At 44.5% G+C, this 18,917-nt stretch overlaps 1 protein-coding gene across 7 annotated transcripts in view; it reads left to right on the forward strand.

Annotated features, from left to right (window-relative positions):
• LOC103296290 (phospholipid-transporting ATPase ABCA3-like) overlaps positions 1–18,917 on the forward strand; it is a 451,749-nt gene that overhangs the window by 367,051 nt on the left and 65,781 nt on the right. For all 7 annotated transcript variants that reach the window (XM_054714397.1, XM_054714395.1, XM_054714398.1 and 4 more), the window contains 2 exons: positions 11,804–12,050; positions 12,198–12,402. In XM_054714397.1, coding sequence (XP_054570372.1) covers positions 11,804–12,050; positions 12,198–12,402 — 452 coding nt within the window. The remainder of the gene's footprint in view (positions 1–11,803; positions 12,051–12,197; positions 12,403–18,917) is intronic.

An 18,917-nucleotide genomic window follows, 5' to 3' on the forward strand; every position in this document is an offset into this window, starting at 1 on the left:
GTAATAGTCTGAGGAGGATAGGTTTTAGTTCCTTCTTGAATGTTTGGTAAAACTCCCCTGTTTAGCCGCCTGACCCCAGGCTTTTGTTTGCCGGATGCTTTTTCATGTCTGCTTCAATTTCTTCCATAGTCATTGGCCTATTGAACTGTTTAAATTCTTCCTGATTAATTTTTGGAAGGTTATATTTTTCTAGGAATATGTCCATTTTCTCCAGGTTGTCCAGTTTGTTGGAATAGAGTTGTTCATAGTATTTTTTAACAATCCTTTGTATTTCGGTGGGGTCTGTTGTTATTTCTCCTCTTTCATTTCTGATTTTGTTTGTTTGGCTTCTCTCTCTTTGCTTCTTGGTGAACCTGGCTAGAGGTTCATCAATCTTGTTTATCCTTTCAAAGAACCAGCTCTTGGTTTTGTTGATCTTTTGTATTGTTTCTTTGGTCTCTATGTCGTTTATCTCTGCTCTGATCTTTATTATTTCCTTCCTTCGGGTTACACTGGGCTTTTCTTGTTGCTCTCTTTCTAACTCTTTGAGTTTTAGAGTTAGTAAATTTATTGCCATTGTTTCTTGTTTTTTGCAGTAGGCTTTTAGAGCTATGAACTTCCCTCTCAAGACTGCTTTTGCTGTGTCGCATAGATTTTGGATTGTTGTGTTTTCCTTGTTGTTTGTTGCCATGATGTTTTTTATTTCTTCCTTGATCTCCAAGGTAACCCAGTCATTGCTTAATAGCATGCTGTTTAAACTCCATGTGTTTAATTTCTTTGGATTGTTTTTATTGTAGTTGATTTCCAGTTTTATGCCACTGTGATCTGAGAAGATGCTTGATATGATTTCTATCTTCTTGAATTTGAAGAGACTTTGCCTATGTCCCAACATATGGTCTATCTTTGAAAATGACCCATGTGCACTTGAGAAGAATGTATATTTTGTGACTTTGGGGTGAAATTTTCTGAAGATGTCAATTAATTCCATATGGTCTATTGAGTTATTTAGGATTGCTGTTTCTTTGTTGATTTTTTGTTTAGAGGATTTGTCTAATGTTGATAGTGGGGTATTAAAGTCTCTTACTATGACTGTATTGCTGTCAATCTCTCCCTTGATTTCCTCCTGGAGTTTTTTTTTTTATGGATTTGGGTGCTCCTGTATTGGGTGCACATATGTTTACCAGAGTTATTTCTTCTTGTTGGATAACTACCTTTAGTATTATGAAGTGACCTTCCTTATCTCTTATTATGTCCTTCACTTTGAGATCTAATTTGTCAGATATAAGTATTGCTACACCAGCTTTTTTTTTCACTTCCATTCGCCTGGAAAACCTTTTTCATTCCCTTCACCCTCAGTCTGTGTGCGTCTTTTTTTCGGAGGTGGGTTTCTTGTAGACAGCAGATAAATGGGTCTTGTTTTCTTATCCAATCTGTTTCCCTATGTCTTTTGATTGGGGCATTTAATCCATTTACATTTAAAGTTATTATTGATAGGTACTTATTTGTCACCATTTTTATTCTTTACCCCTGTGTTCCTTCTTCGCTTCCTTTTTTTGTTTTTTTGTTTTACAGCAGACCCTTTAGCATTTCTTGAATTGCTGGTTTGGTGGTGAAAAATCCCCTTAGTCCTTTTTTGTCTGTGAAGCTCTTGATTTCACCTTCAATTTTGATTGATAGCCTTGCTGGTTACAGTATTCTTGGATTCAGACCCTTCCTTTGCATGACTTTGTATATTTCATTCCATTCCCTTCTGGCCTGCTGAGTTTCTGTTGAGAAATAAGTTGTTAGTCTGATGGGTGTTCCTTTGTAAGCAACTTTCTGTCTCTCTCTGGCTGCTTTTAAGATTCTTACCTTGTCCTTGGTGTTTGCCTAATTATAATGTGCCTTGGCATCAGTCTTTTGGGGTTCATTTTGCTTGAGACTCTGTGAGCTTCTTGGATTTGTGTGGGTTTTTTCTTCCCTATATCAGGGAAGTTTTCTGTCATTGTTTCGTCAAACAGGTTTTCTATTCCTTGCTCAGTTTCCTCTCCTTCTGAGACCCCTATTTTGCGGATGTTGTTTTGTTTCGTGTTGTCCCAAAGTTCCCTTAGGCTCTCCTCCTGCTTTTTAATTTTTTTTTTTCTAGAAGCTGCTCTACTTGGGTATTTTTTCCCATCTTGTCCTCTAGGTCACTGATGCGGTCCTCTACTTCTTCTAGTCTGCTCTTGATGCTTTCTATTGAGTTCTTTACAGCAGCAATGTCCTTTTTCATTTCTTCTTGGTTCTTCTTCATTTCCTCTTGGTTCTTACTTATATTGTCGAATTTGTCTTCCATTCTTTTCAGGCACCTTATGACTATTTATCTGAATTCTTTCTCTGATAGGTTGTTTGCCTCTATTTCATTCACTTCCTTTTCTGGTGATGCCTGCTTTTCTTTCATATGTGGGCTGTTTCTTTGTCTCCCCATGGTCCCTCTTCTCTGGATGTCTGGTTATGTAGTTCTCTCTCTCTTGCATTGATTTAAATGCACTAAATACAGCACAGCCAGGTACAATACACAAGGCACTGAACAGAAATGTACTCATAGTATGAATAACCCCAATAAAGGTGACTACCAGAGAAAGGCAAATTAGAGGATAGTAGAGAAAGAAGAAGAGGAAAAAGAAAGAAAAAAAGGAGTGTCAAAATGAAATTGGGAAAAGAAAGAAAAAAGTAAGAGATACAAGAAAGATACTAAGAAATAAAGGGGAACAAACTATATATATGGGGAGAAAACTCCAATAGAACAGCCACTAATCCCAGAAAATGCCAGCAACAAGTACCTGGAGATTAATAAAACTAGAACACCAACTAATATCAAGCGAGGCAAGGGAAAACAGAAGGAAAAAAAAAGCAAACAAAAAAAACAAACAAAAAAAGAATAAGCAAAACAATCTCACAAAAAATCATAAAAAATCTATATAATCAACATTCAAGCAAACAACAACAAAAGGACAGAGAGAAAAATAATTTTTTGATAGTTACGACAGAGAAGAGAGAGGTGGTTTGGAGCAGGGGATTGGAAATTAGATATATAAGTATGGTGAAATTTTAACAGGGGGGTAAACAGAAAGAATAGGGATAATCTAAAGCAGAAAATGGGTAAGAGAAACAGGACACCAAAGGGGGAGAGGTTAGAAAGAGAGTGATGGCCTAAAGGTAGAGTTGAGATAGAGTAAAACGATGTTAAAGGAAAGATGAAAATAGAATATAGAAGTAAAATAAAAAGAAAATAAAATGTCACTTTAAAAAAAAGGTAAAATAGTAGTAGTAATAATACTGATTGAAAATAAAAAAGTAATAATTAAAAAGGTAAAATCAAGTGAGGAAAAAAGAAAAAATTAGTTTCTTAAGCAAAAGATGAAAAAATGAAAATAAAAAATAAAAAGTGCAGTAGTGAAGGTCATTCACCTCCTCTATTGTTCTGTTTGTCATGCCTGTTTCCCAGTCTGGACAGTATTGCAGTTCCCTGCATTCCACTGCTCCTTAGTGTTGTAAACCAGTCCTGATTTTTAAGCAGGCAGTGTCATATTTTCTTGTATTCCTTTATTTTTGATTACACAAGAGTCAATTTGCAATTCAGCCCCTGGGTGGCAGTGTTTCTGGATTGACTTCCAGGTTTATATGGCCTCTCTATCCTGTGCTTAGATCCTGCTTTCCCTGTGGCACTCAATACCCGTTTGTGGGAATGGGCTGCCCCAGAGCTGGCTCTCCAATGGTCACTCTCTGCTCCAATCCCCGGGTTCCAGAAAAACAACTTTCCCCTGCAGTCTCCCAGGATGTCCCCAATTGGGTGGTCCTATGTATTGGGCTTAGTAATCAGAAGCAAGGATTTGAAGAGGAAAAAGCCCAAGTGTGCAAACAACGGGGCTGCAAGCAAGTCTAAGCAGTCTCCTTTCCCCCTTGGGTCTAAGCAGTCGTCACACTTTTGAAATTTTTAGGCTGTCCTTTTGCATCAGATCAAAATGGGTTGATTTTTAGAGATCCCTTCTGTTAGCAGCTCTGAAGACCCCCTTCCACATTCACGGATCACACCAGCCCCAACAGCCACGGATTTTTCTAGGCACAGATTTCCCTGGTCCTCCAGTTCCCGCAGTGCACGTGTTTCTCTCTCCCACCTGGACCAGAGACCTCACCTTATCCCAGGCGAAATCTGACCTTTTTGTGATGGAGGGTAGAGCTCCTCTGAATCCGTGTGTTTGTGCCAATTGGGGACTGGTGTTATGGGGCTTGCAGCTGTTTGGTGGTTGCTGCAGTTGTAGATTTTCAGGCTTCCAATAAGATCCACTTTCCCTTTCAAAATGGCACAGTCTCCACATCTGAGCCTGTAGCTCTTGGAAGGGGACCCAGCAGCAGTGGGGGCTGCCCAGTCAGGGGAACCCCGTCCAGCAGTCCCCCACCTTCTCCTGAATTTTAGCTGTCTCTTAACTCACCAACAAATACTCCCCATGCGACCCTCAGCTATTCTTTCTTTCTGCTCCAGACAAGGCTCAGAACACATCTGTCTATTCTGCTGCCATTTTCTCAATCAAAAAACTCCACCCCTTCACTTTCAGTCTGTGTGAGTCCCTTGTTCTGAGGTGGGTCTCTTGTAGACAGCATATATATGGGTCGTGTTTTTTTATCCATTCAGCCACTCGATGTTTTTTGATTGGAGCATTTAGTCCGTTTACATTTAAAGTTATTGATAGGTACTTGTTTGTAGCCATTTTTATTTTTTGTGCCCGTATTCCTTCTTACCTTTATATTTCTTCTTTTTATACCAGTCCCTTTAGCATTTCTTGCATTGTTGGCTTGGTAGTGATAAACTCCCTTAGCCTTTTTTTTTTCTGAGAAGCTCCTTATTTCCCTTCAATTTTGAATTATAGCCTTGCTGGATAGAGTATTCTTGGATTCAGTTCCTTGCCATGCATCACTTTGTAAATTTCCTTCCATTCTTTTCTTGCCTGATGTGTTTCTGTTGAGAAATCATTTGATAATCTAATGGGAGATCCCTTGTACGTAACTTCCTGTCTCTCTCTTGCAGCCTTTAAGATTCTCTCTTTGTCTTGAACATTTACTATCATAAATCATAATTATGATGTGTCTTGGTGTGGGTCTTTTCAGGTTCATCTAGTTTCTTGGGATATATTCCTAGAAGTGGGATCACTGGGTCAAATGTGAGTTCCACTTTTAGTCTTTTGAGGAAACTCCATACTGTTTTTCCACAGTGGCTGCACCAGTCTGCATTCCCAACAGCAGTGCACGAGGGTTCCTTTTTCTCCCCATCCTCACCAGCACTTGTCATTTGTTGATTTGTTGATGATAGCCATTCTGACAGGTGTGAAATGGTACCTCATTGTCATTTTGATTTGCATCTCTTGGATGATTAGTGACTTTGAGCATGTTTTCATATGTGTCTTGACCTTCTGTATGTCCTCTTTGGAAAAGAGTGTATTTAAGTTCTTTCTCCTCAGACTGGGTCGGGCTGTTCAGGTGGCTGCTGCTCATCGAATGGGGATGGACTGCTCATGCAGCTGCTGCTCCTCAGATGGGGGTGGACTGCTTGCATGGCTGCTGCTCCTCAGACAAGAGTTAGCTGCACGTGCAGCTGCTGCTCCTCAGACCGGTGCGGGCTGAGCAGGGCTGTCACTCCTCGGACGTGGGCAGTTTGCTCATATGGCTGCTGCTCCTCAGACCAGGTCAGGCTGTTCGGGTGGCTGCTGCTCCTCGAATGGGGGCAGGCTGCTCACACAGCTGCTGCTCCTCAGATGGGGACAGGCTCCTCATGCGGCTGCCGCTCCTCAGTCATGGGTGGGCTGCTTGTGTGGCTGCTGATCCTCGGACAGGGGCAGGCTACACATGTGTTTGCTGCTCCTCAGACAGGGGAGGGTGCCTCTCACACAGCTGCTGCTCCTTGGACAGGAGTGGGCTGCTCACGTGTCTGCCACTCGCGTGGTCGCAGTGCCCTGGGCTTTCTCCAGAGGTCCTCTGTCCTTCCCGGCTGCAAATTGTCTCACCAGCTGAGTCTACTTCACCAGTTCAGGATGGGTGTTACTCGTTTCAGCTGCTCATTCTATCTGCTCTGGAATAAGGCTCTGGACACGTCCGTCTATTCCTCCACCATTTTTTTTTTCATTAAATTATCTAACCTTTGGCATTTTAATTAGGATGTGTCTTTATGTGTGCCCTTTTGGGTTTCTCTTCTTTGGGACTCTCTGTGCTTCCTGAACTTGTAAATCGATTTCTTTAACCAGAGAGGGGATGTTTTCTGTCATTATTTCTTCAAATAGGTTTTCAATATTTTGCTCTCTCTCATCTCCTTCTGGCACCCCCATGATACAAATGTTGGTACGCTTGAAGTTGTCCCATAGGCTGCTTACACTATTTTCATATTTTTGGATTTTTTCTTTTTGCTCTTCTAATTGGGTGTTTTTTGCTTCCTCATATTCCAAATCATTGATTTTATTCTCTGAATCCTCTACTCTACTATTGAATACCTATAAATTATTCTTTATTTCATTTAGTGTATGCTTAATTTCTGACTGGTCCTTTTTCATGTCTTTGACATTCTCACTAAGATCCTTGAAATTCTCATGAAGATCCTTGAGTAATCTTATAACAATGGTTTTGAATTCTGTATCCAGTAGTTTGCTTGCTTCCACTTCTTTCATTTGTGACATGCTTTTTTGTTATTGTGTGTGTGTTTTTGTCTCCACATTTTGGCTGCTTCCCTGTGTTTGTTTCTATGTATTGGGTAGAGCTGCTATGTCTCTTGAAGTTGGTAGAGCGGCATTGTGTAATAGGTCTTCTATAGGGCCAAGTGGCTCAGCTTCCCCAGTCATCTGAGCTGGGCACCCTAGGTGTCCCCCTGTGTGTGCTGTGTGCACAGTCTCATAATTGAGACTTGATTACTATTGGTGTAACTGAGAGGAATTGACTTCCAGGCAAATTGGCTGTGAGGACAGTGGGAGAGCTGCTATGCAAGAAACACTCTTATGGAGTAGGACTTGCTTCATTGGGGCTTTTGGTTGCTCACTGAGTCTACCTCTTGAGTGTGTCACTTGTGGATGTGTAGAGTTATAATCTGGTATGATCCGAAGCTTTCCACCAGGTGCACTGGCTATAGGGCCAAGTGGTACCAAGGAGGTACAAAGTCAGCCAATGCCCGGGGCCACCTATCAGGAGCTACAGCGGGATCTGCAGACAACTGCTACTTGCTATTTGTACTGGGCTTAGAGGTGCCCAGGTGAGATCCAGGTGTGAAGCAAGACAGGCTAATTGGGTCTTGGGCCTTTTATTGATAGGTTTTGGGCATACTGTCACCACTGTATGGTAAATTGAGAGATTTTAGCAAAGTCTGAAGCCTAAGTTAAGACAGGCCATTAATATGGAAAAGCAGCCACCAAAAGCTTGGGTGGGGCTGCAAATTGGATGGGGCAGGGTCTCAGGGAATCCCCAGGGCTGAGCAAACAGTGTTCTTCAGGCTGATGGAGACTCATATATTGCTGCCAGTCAGCCCTGGGACGAGGGAGATCCCAGCACAGGAACAATGACCCCTGTGAACACCCCCATCTTGGAGAAAGCCACCCCTGAGTTTCTGCCCCAATTCCAGACAATCCAGTTCCTCCCCGTATGTGTCTGGATCCCCTGGTGCTGGAGCTCGGAGAAAGCGGGACTGTGTAAGTTTGTGCACTAGCCATTTAAGAAGAACACCTGGGATTCCAGCAGTCTTCCTGTCCCTCAGCCACAATCTGGTCTGGTTTTTACAGCCCGTAGTTACAGGGACTGCTTTTCCCAGCTCTGGGATCCTGGGCTGGCAGTCTGGTGTGGGGCTGGGACCTCTTGCTTCTCATGGGTGGCCTCCTCAGTGACAATCTGCCTCCCAAATTAAAAAATGGCACACAATGGTGTCAGACCAGCCCATTCAGTGCCTCCACCCCTCCTACCAGTCTCAATATGCTTTCTTCTTTACTTCTCTAGTTGTAAGATTTCCATTCAGCTGGCTTTCAGGCAGTTCTGAATGATGGTTGTTCTGTATTTTACTTGTAATTTCAATGTGGTTGTGGGAGATGGTCAGTACAGACATTTAACTAAACCACGATCTTGGTTCTCCCCTCCAGTGTATTCTGTTTAAATATATTTTTATTGATTTTGGAGAAGGGAGAGGGAAAGAGAGGTAGAAACATCAATGGTCAGAGAGAATCATTGATTGGCTGCCTACTGCATGTCCCACACTGGGGATCGAGCCCGCAACCAGGCATGTGTCCTGACCAGGAATTAAACCATGACCTCCTGGTACATAGGTCAGTGCTCAACCACCAAGCCATACAGGCTGAGCCCCTCCAGTGTATCTTGATGTCAGATATGGTGTTCTTCATATGGTGACTCCAGATGTCCCAGTTTTGATTTGCACTTCCTTCCCCCTGTGGGACTGCATTTGGCCAGCAGCACCAGCAGATTTAGGGAGTCAAATACAGACAGGCCTTTGTTGGGGGGAGGAGGGTGCAGGTCCTCCTTGGCCATCCCTAGAGAGGGGAGCTAGCCTCTCACCATCTAGCTTTATGGTGCTCCAGCAGAGATCCTGAAGAGCGGCTTGTAAGTGTGTGCTCCCCTCCAGGTCTGCTGCTACCCACCATCTGTTCCCAAGCCACTCGGTTCAATGCTTGTCTGAGACTACCCATAGTTTCTTCAGAAAAAGAATGCACCTCAGATCCCCTTTGGGTACAGCCAACAGTTCTCTATGTGGGACTTGAGCTTGGCAGGGTGGTGTAACCAGTATTTGGATGACAGGGTTAGTGCACTTTCTCCAACTGGTGCTGCAAGAAATGGTGCTGAAACCTGGGAGATGGCACCCAAGGGCAGTGTGGGATTTGGCTCAGGACTGGGACCTCCAAAGCCACCTTCTCCAGAACTATGCTACTCAGATCTTCTCTTTATGGCTTTCATATGCCCTAAGTCTCTTTCCCTCTACTAGAGCTCTGTGTGAGTGTCCAAGAGTGAGTCCTTGTGCATTAGCCCTGAAGGAGCTCACCAGGGATTCAAGCAGACTGCCTCCTCTTTTCAGTGGACCAAATCCCCATTTATTTTTGCTGTCAAATGTTATGCAGGCTCTTCTTCCTGGCCCTTGTCTTCTGGGTTGGAGGTCTCAGCTGGGATTGAGACCCACTATCCTCCAAGGGGAGCTTTGGCATCCACAGTATTTCTCTGACTTCACAGCCATAGCCCCTGAGTGCAGGGATCAACCCTTTCTGTGTCTCTACCCTTATTACTAGTCTCTAAGTAACTTCTTTATTTAAACCTTGGATATAATATTCCTGTTCAAGTGTCCCTCTGTTGTTCATTCAGGTTAATTGCTGTACATTTTATAGCTTTAACTCAAGTTTGGTGCAGGGAGAAAGTGTGTGTTGCTTTCACCTATTCTGCCACCATTTCCCCCCTGTATAACCATTGTTTTAAACTTTTCATCTGGTAATTTGATTACTTTCATTTTATGTAATTATTTTTAAGGGTATTTCTCTTGATCTTTCATTTGGAATATATTTCTTTGTCTCCCCATTTTGTTTCTGTGAATTAGGTAGATCTTCTATGACTCTCAAAATTGTTAGGATGGCTTTATGCAGAAGGTATCTCTTTGGGTTCAGTGGCACAATCTTTGACATCACCTGAGCTCTGTGTTCCAGGAATGTTTTTTGTGTGTTATGTGTACTCTTCTCTTATAGTTGAACTTTTAATGCCTTTGGCCCTTTCGTGGGTGAGGTTAACCCCTCAGGCTAGCTGACTATAAGGATAAACCTCATTCCCTGTGCATGAATTGCTGTGCAGGGACTGCCCTTCAAGGCTATATTGCTCCCAGCAGGGTCTGACACCTGCCTCAATCTTCCTTTGGTTTTGCAACTTGTATGGTAAATTGGGTTGAACTTGATGTGGTCTGAAGCCCACCATTAGTTTTGTTGGTTTTGGGTCCATTTGGATGGGGTTCAGGTACAGGTTGATGTCAGATGTTGTAGGTACCTGGCCTTGGGCTATCTATCTGGAGATATCACCCTGTTCACTGTGGCTCTATCTACTGGGCCTCTGTGTACAAGGGTTGACTTCCTTCAGCTTAGAGTTGGGGGCAGATCTATAAAAAATCTGATACTCTCTGAGGTTCACCTGTCAGCTACTCCCCCTCACCCGGAGGTTGCCTGGTCTTTCTCCAGAGCCTTTTTAATTAAGACTGTAGGCTGACCCCAGAGTAGCTGTGAGCCACAGACTCTTCACAGGTTGTGAGCTCAGTAGGACAGAGCAACTGTGTACAGGAGATGGGGCTAGTGGGTCCTTATTTGGATGCTATATGGTCAGGCACTCAATGAAGGGAATGTGGGCCTTATTCCACACACAAACCACTCAGTTTCTGCCAGAGTCTCCAACTTTAGCTTTCCCAGAAGGGACTTCTTGCAAATTCAGGTTGGATGCAACCTGCTGTCCCTTCTACAGGAGCAAACTCAGCTGGTGGGTGGAGGCACCTTGCTCAGGAGTACAAATAAAAAGAGTCTCATGTTGGGGGTGATGCCAATCCATCCTAAAGGAGGGGGCCTAGCACCTTCCTCCTGGTTCCAGACAGTAGCTTCTGAGGGACACACACTATGAATGTCCTAGCTCCCAGAAGCTCTCCCTTCTCCCTCACTCCCTGGAAATGAGCTCAGCAGGGCAAGGAATCAGGGAGTTGGAAAGGCATATTCCTGTTGGGGGTGGTGCCTGTGAGCCTGTTGGAGGGGAGACAGGCTCTTTTTCTCCTTCCCAGGATAGTGCAGGCTGAGATGGCAGGGTGTATAGGAGTGGCTCCTCCATCATGTTGTCACACAACCCAGCACCCACCCATTTGATTCCTGGACAAAAGCCCTTCCAGGAGACATTCTGCATGGCCCTCTGATCCTCTGTGCAACTGAACTCAGCAGGACGGAGTCCACTATGTGATTCAACCTGTTGCAGGGTGGGCAGTGCCAGCTGTGTGCTAGAGGTGGGGGAGACACAGTTCAGTCACTTTCTGAGTCTCCATTAAGAGCCTCCCCAGAAAAAGAGCACCCCAAAGTTCACTGCTGGATGCATTCTGTAGACCCCTCCACAGGACCTGGGCATGACAGAGTATCCTCACCAGCTGTTAGAGGACCAGACAATGCACTCCCCAGGCTGGTGCTATAATAGGAGTGCTTATCCCTGGAAGATGGCGTCTGGGTCTTCAGCAGACTTCTTCTCTCCCAGGCAAATTGAATACTCACTGATTTTTCACTACTAGATGCTATGTGGGTCCTCTTCCCATCTCTGTTGCTCTGAGTTGAGCATCCTGGCATGAGGTTGAGATCCCATGCTCCTTGGGAGCAAGGGAGTTTTGCAGCATAGATATCTTTCTGGCTTCTCAGCCACTGCATATAGGTGAGAGGGCCAGCCCTTCCTATGTCTCTACCCCTCTTACCAGTCTCTATGTGGATTCTTCTGTAAATCCTTGGTTATACTATTTCAGTTCAGCTTATATTCAGTTGATTATTCAAGTTTGATTGCTCTATAATTTATAAATCTGGGGCTGGGGTCATGTGAGTATAACTGCCACCTACTTTGCAGCCATCTTGGAATCCTACTGTTTTTTCAAGTTGTAGAGTATAATGTGAGATTGTAGAGAGTAATGATGGGGTAGAATTATTGAGGATAAAGACAAAAATTTTAAATAACCATTATGAGAAGTAGGAAAGAGAACAGGAAAGAAAATGTTTGGTCTTTCTTCTCCAATATAAGAAGTAGGTGATTTATTACATGTTGACTCACTGACCAATTTCTTTCTTTTTTCTAGGTAATGTAAGAGATTACATATTGGAAATTAAAGAATTTAATTACTTCTCCATTATTGCCTTTTCCATTGAGGTTGAGAAAAACAAAACAATATTTACTATTTTGTTCAATAATGAGGCATATCATTCAGCTACAACATCTCTGGCAGTGTTAGACAACATCCTCTTTATGTCACTTTCTGGCCCCAGTGCTTCCATTAAAGTCTCCAACAAGCCTCAGCCTCTCCCTCTTTATATTTCTCATACAGTGTATGTATAATTTTCCTTTTACTGGAATTGAGTCTTCATATAGCCCCTTGTAATTTGGACATATATATTAGAAAATAGCTACTGAAATAGTAGCTATTTCTACTTTTACTTCATCACTTATTTGAATTTTTATTTCATTCTTTATAGGCCTATAAGCCGAAAACAGACAGTATCATATTTGGCTTTTGGCATGGCTATTATAGTCGCTAGCTTTGGCCTCCAGACAGTGAATGAGAGAATCACTAAGGCAAAGCACATCCAGTTTGTGAGTGGGGTCTATGTCCTTACATACTGGCTTTCTGCTCTACTGTGGGATCTCATCTACTTCTTCATTTCCTGCTGCCTACTGCTGGTGAGTGTTAGCTGAAGTTACATGAAGGCTAATTTTTCTATGTCACCCACCAGAAATTCCTATTCAAATAATTGTATCCTAAAATAAAACTTGTAAAGAAGTTTACAAGTTTATTATGTCAGAGAATATATTGTGGAAATGCTCTCCCTCATATTCTTTCAGTTGGAGAAAATATTTTTCTTTGAAAAGTCTCTCAAATTGGTTTCTCATGAATTCTCAGCATGAGATCCTGGCCAAAACCTCTAAGATGGACTATTATTTGTCACTTGTCCCTCACTACCCATATTACTTCCCACTAATTCCCAATGCTGTGTCCTTTGGTAAAATTGGACTACAGAAAACAAGGTAGAATCAAGACCTAAGTAAAGCTTCCTGTTACCTTTCACCCCCACCCCCAACCTCCACCCACACACACACAGTTTCATACTTCAAACTCAAGATGGCTAGGTTTGCAAAGCAAAATTACTTTTGACGTAGACAACTGATTCTAGACATTGAAAAAGTGGCTTAAAGAATGTACATATAAGGATAGTACAGCATCTTTTAATGTAAAGACTTTGCTCATTAATGAACTTGGCAACTTCTTTTGTATGCATATTGAAGGTGAGGAAGATGTGAAGCTATGCAGTTACAAGGGGTAAACACAGGAGAAAAAGAGGTAAAGCTCCTTTCTTTGCAAGAGTTACTGGGGAATTAAGTTGAATAGGATAACATCTCAGCCCTCAAATAGTTCATTGTTAATGGTCATAGTAGTGAAATAGATCATTATAAAATAACACGCTAATTGCCACTATAATGGATAAACTACCAATTCTCAATTCAAACTACACCATGGAATGGTAAAATTAGTTGTTGGAGGGAAAAAAAGAAACTTTCAGTCAATCTGGCTCCAACAACTTGTGAATATTGCACAGGGGCCCTAATATTGGTTCTGCAGGAGAACCGAGATCTCAACAGCTAGAACAGCTTCTCAGCACGGGCCAGGGGCTGGGCTTATTGGGGCAGGGATGGTGAGGTAGTATGGTGAGCAAGTAGTATGTACAGAGGAGTCCCAGGATGCAGAGAGCAGTGTGGGGCTTCCATCATCTCACAACAGTGCAAGACTCCAGCTGGTGTTCTCCTGCCAGCCTCTTATGCTCACAGCTCACCAACCAACCAGCATAACAAGAGAAAACCACCATACTCTGTGAGGGATGCTCCTCTAATTCTTCACCACAGGCCCTTGTGGAGCTACTCCAGACATTTTCTCTGGCTTTACTATCTCCCTTGTGTAGCGCAGTATGCATTGAATCAATCAGAAAACCCCTGAATAATTTCATCTCCATGTCGAGAATCCTTTCTTTCTCTGACTCTTGAAACTTGGCCGACACACCCAGCTATCCTTTCCTAGTTAATAGGTCTATATAGAAGACTATCCATTATTAATACTTAGTCAGGAGAAACCAAGATGGCGGCATAGGTTAAGCACCTAACCTGCAGCCTGGCACAACAATTTCAAGAATACAACTAAAGGTCAAAACGGACATCATCCAGAACCACAGGAAAGCTGGCTGACTGAAATGCCCACAACGAGAATGAAGGAGAAAACCACAAGGAAAGTCAGAGGAGCCATAAAAGCCTGAGGTATGGAGATACGGGCGGAGTCACGAACACGCGCACATACGGGGAGGACAGAGCTGGCCGGCGTTCTCTAGCGGGAAAGAGATAAAAGCTCCAGATTGCGCTGAACCCCAGCTCCAACTGCACTGAACCCCAGTTCTGGGCGAGACCCTGGGAAGCCAGACTCATGCTGGGGGAATCTGGGCTGTGGGCGGAAGCACAGAGGAGCGGCAAAAGGCAGAGCTCCGGAGGTGCGCACGTGAATGCGCACAGAGGACGGACTGTTGCCTGTGCCACTGAATTGCCCTGGCGGGGAGGAGACAGGGGCTCCGGACTGTGCTGAACCCCAGTTCCGGCTGCGCTGGGCCCCGGTTCCGGGTGAGACCCTGGGAAGCCAGGCTCATGCTGGGGGAACCTGGGCTGTGAGGTGGAGATGCAGGAGAGAGGCGAAGGGCAGAGCACCGGAGGCGCACATGGGAATGCGCGCAGAGGATGGTCTGTTGACTGTGCCGCTGGATTGCCCTGGTGGGAAGGAAACAAAAGCTCCAGACTGCGCTGAGCCCCAGTTCCGACTACACTGAAACCCAGTTCCGGGCAAGAATCTGGGAATCCAGATTCATTGGGGGAGAGACTAGACTGTTTGGCAGTGGACAAAACTCCAGGGCGCCTTTCTCTCAGAGGTGTTTGCAGGGAGTACAGAGGGACACTGAGACCCAGGAACCTCATAGGGCGGAGCTGATGGGAAGCCAAGGCTGTAGGCTCCACCCTGAAACTCCACCCCATCCAAGCTGAGCACAGAGGCTTTTACAATTTTGCAAGTCTAGTTGAATAAGGCTGTCTCCCGGAGTAGACACAGCTGATCCTCACAGCCAATTGGACTGGAGGTCAAATCCTCCCAGTGTACCAACAGCAATCAAGGCTTAACAACACCAAGACTTTGCAGTCAGCCCACAAAGGGGGGTACCAAGAGCGACCACCTAGGGAGATTGGAGAAGCTGAGCTACCGGCCCCTATAGGTCACTGACCACACAAAGCCACTCCATCAACATAGGGAGGCAGCCAAAAGGTGGAGACACCGAAACAGGTCACGAATAGAAGGGATGAAGGAAAGTAAACTAATGGACGACACAATGTCCAGAACCACATTTATAAGGTTACTTAAGAATCTTCTGGAGGACTGAGATGGCGGCATAGGGCAGACGCCTGATTGTTGCCTACCACAACCATTTTGAGACTGCAACTGGAGGGCAGAGCAGACACCATCTGGAACAATGGCCGGAGGAGTTGCTGGGAGGGGGTTGATCGATGGGTGTTGGGATCAGGAAGACGGGGCCCTGCTGGGTCCCGGATCCGGGTGCGCTCACCTGGCGACTGGTCGCCGCTGCAGGCCCAAGCGCTGTCGCAGCGACCTGGGACCGGCCCACCGCCATGCACTGGGCGCACCGGAGCTTCGCCGAGCCCGCCGCCTGGCAAGTTCCGCGGCAGCCGCCCCAGAGCTTTGAGAGGATGGCCGAAGGAATTGCTGAGAGGGAATTGACCAACAGGAATTGGGATCGAGAAGACGAGGCCCCGCTGGGTCCCGGGTCCAGGTGAGGCCGCATGCCCCTGGGTCCGGGTGAGGCTGGGTCCCGGGTCCGGGCGAGGCTGCGTGCCCCTGGGTCTGGGTGAGGCCATGTGCCCCTGAGTCCAGGTGTAGCTGGATTCTGGGTCCTGGTGAGGCCGTGCGCCCCTGGATCTGGGTGAGGTGTGGTCCCGGGTCTGGGTGAGGCTGCATGCCCCTGGGTCCGGGTGAGGCCATGTGCCTCTGGGTCCAGTTGTAGCTGGATCCTGGGTCCTGGTGAGGCCGTGCGCCCCTGGATCTGGGTGAGGCTGGGTCCCGGGTCCGGGTGAGGCCGCGCCCCTGGGTCCGGGAGAGGACATACGCCCCTGGGTCCGGGTGAGGCCACGTGCCCCTGGGTCCGGGTGTAGCTGAAACCCAGGTCCGGGTGAGGCCGTGCGCCCCTGGATCCGGGTGAGGCTGGGTCCCGGGTCCAGGTGAGGCCACGTGCCCCTGGGTCTGGGTGAAGCTGGATCCCGGGTCCGGGTGAGGCCACGTGCCCCTGGATCCGGGTGAGGCTGGGTCCCGGGTCCAGGTGAGGCCACGCGCCCCCGGGTCCGGGCGAGACCTAACCAGAGGGAGTCGGACCTGCATTACCACCATTTGTCCACCACCCAGAGCTGAAAAGTCAGTGATGACATGTACACATAAGGAACTGGTGGACATTGAAATTGGATCTCAAAAGAACTGTTGGTCCAGAAAGAAACTCACTACAGACTGATTCATTTGCCTGTCAGCATAACTATTATTGCTCGTCTCACATTCGGTTCTTATAAGTATATTTCTAGTAATACATGATCTCACTCATCTAGGGGAGGTGATGAACAACATAGACTGATGAACAAGAACAGACCCAGAAACAAGGAGGCATCGATCAGACTGTCGGGCCTCAGAGGAAGGGGAGGGGAGGGTGGAGCTAGGGGGGAGAGATCAACCAAAGGACTTGTGTGCATGCATACAAGCCTAACCAATGGTTAAGGACAACAGGGGGGTGGGGTGGAGGGTGGGAATGGGGGGATGAGGACAAATATGTGACACCTTAATCAATAAAGAAATAAAATAAAATAAAAAATAAAGTAAAAAAAATACTTAGTCAAATATTGCCAATTATTGCTCATGAGAAAAGTTACTTGTCATATGTTTTTTATGTGTTACATCATTCAATAGCACAATGATGTTAATTCATTATATTTATAGACAAGGAAACTGAGGCTCACATAATAAGTTACCTATCTAATTTCACTCAGATGGTACAGTTTCAAAACCCTGGTTGGGGTTATTCCAAAGCTCATTGTCTTTTATACATTCAAAGTCATCCTGGATAATATACTAGTAATGTATATTAAAGTCATGTCTACATCTTACTCCAGCTCCTCTATTTTGTTTGTTCTCTCTCTCCCTCTATGTCCTTCTTCCTCTCTGTTCTCCCCTCTCTTTTTCTCTTCACACCTCTCTCTCTCTCTCTCTCTCTCTCTCTCTCTCTCTCTCTCTCTCTCTCCTCTCTCTCTCCTCCACCAAAACTTCCCTAATGACTCTCAGACTGTGTGCTCTGTATGGCTTCTTAGCTTTGCTTGCTTATCTGACTTGGATGTCCCCTGGTTTTCAGTGGGATACTCTCCCACCCTGCTCTGCTTCTGTGAAACGCCACCAACTGGACTCATTCTTGGACCCAACAAGAGGAGGCAAGATTCTGTCATTTTGCCTAGCCACCAAGATTCCTGTCTCACCCCTTCTCTGCTGGTCAGATTCACAAAGCAGAGGACTTTACTGCTCATATGTCAGAGGCAAGGATTAAGCTATGTTGCTGGCTCCAAACCCTGATGCATTAACTTCCCCAACACTGTTTTCCCTGCCACCCCAGGAGATTGTTGTGAGGTCTAGTGAAGTCCTCTGCCTTTTCCCATGACTGAACCCATGCATAAAGGCTCAGGAAAGAAGAACAAGTAACTTTTCTCATGTGTTATGTGACCCGGGACACTGTGCGGTGAGGCTTCCCTCTCATGCAGTCTGTGTGCCTGTCTTGATGACCTCTAGCTATCCTATAGTCCCACCTTCCTGCACACATAAAATTATTTATTCAGCAAACATTGAACTCCTGCTTGTAAGCTAGTCTGTGTTGTAGTCATGGTTACAGCATGGGGAAGGTAGACAAGGGCTCATCTCATACTGGCCTCATCAAGGAGTTAGATAGCTAACTCACTATCACTTTGGAGATATGTCTCTCATAAGCCTTCAGATGCACTATTTTCATCATTGAACAGTTCTAGAAATTTGTCCAGGAGCTACCCCTTTCTCTTAACCAGGCCATTATGCATTGGACACAGCTTACTTTGCTAGTGTTATTTTTTGCTGTTTCATCCTCATTCATTAATTTATTTTTAGGTAAAGAGCCAAGTTAGTATTCACTTTTTTCCCTAAGTAGGTAACCCATTGCTCTACCATCTTTTTTTGACAGCCAACTCCCACTGATTTGAAATGTCTATCAACTAATAATACTCATTTAAGTATATTTTGTATTCTTTATTCCATTAATGTATCTGTAGTTTTCCATTACCAATATGTTTTAATTATGGCAGTATTATAATACATTTAATTATGTTTTCTGTATTGACCTTCCTTACCTTTCCCATTAATCTTCTGTGGAATTTCCTGACTATCTTGACATGTTTTGTGTTTTTACATGTAATGTTTAAAATTAGCTTATCTAATTTTAAAAATGCCTGTTTCTATTTCTATTTAGAGTAATTTGGGGAGAATTTACACTTTTATCATCTTGAGTCATACCTTACCTAAAAAGTGGATACATTTTTCCATGTATCCAATATATCCAAGTAGCTCTTTAAATTTTCTTTGAAATAGATTCTGAGACATCTCTAAGCATTATCAGGCTTGGAACAAAGCTACTATGTTACTTGTTACTTTTCTGACTGTATTTATTCTTTTTATTTCACCCTCTTAATTGGAATGGGGGAAACAACTATAGTTGTAGCTGTTCAAGTTCTTTCACCTAAGCTGGCTGATTCTCTACATATACTTTCTTTAAGCACTATTGCTTAAATATAAACTACCTCTAAGAGCATCATAAGGTTCTAACAGGGGCTATTCTAATTTTAATCCTTCTTTTCCTCTCTTAGTAGCCTTGATAAATAATTCTGTGATTGCTCCAAGGAGGCAGCCTGGCTATCTTTAGAGAAACTGTAATTACCAACTATAATCATACATATTTCTGGAAAATTCTTTAAAAGCTCTGGCAATTCCCCTCCTCCTAATCTAATGTAATCTAAAGTTATGCTTCCTTGTCTGATTTGCAAAAGGTTTA

This window comes from Eptesicus fuscus, chromosome 4, assembly GCF_027574615.1.
Source record: "Eptesicus fuscus isolate TK198812 chromosome 4, DD_ASM_mEF_20220401, whole genome shotgun sequence".
In the NCBI taxonomy this organism is placed as follows: Eukaryota; Metazoa; Chordata; class Mammalia; order Chiroptera; family Vespertilionidae; genus Eptesicus; species Eptesicus fuscus.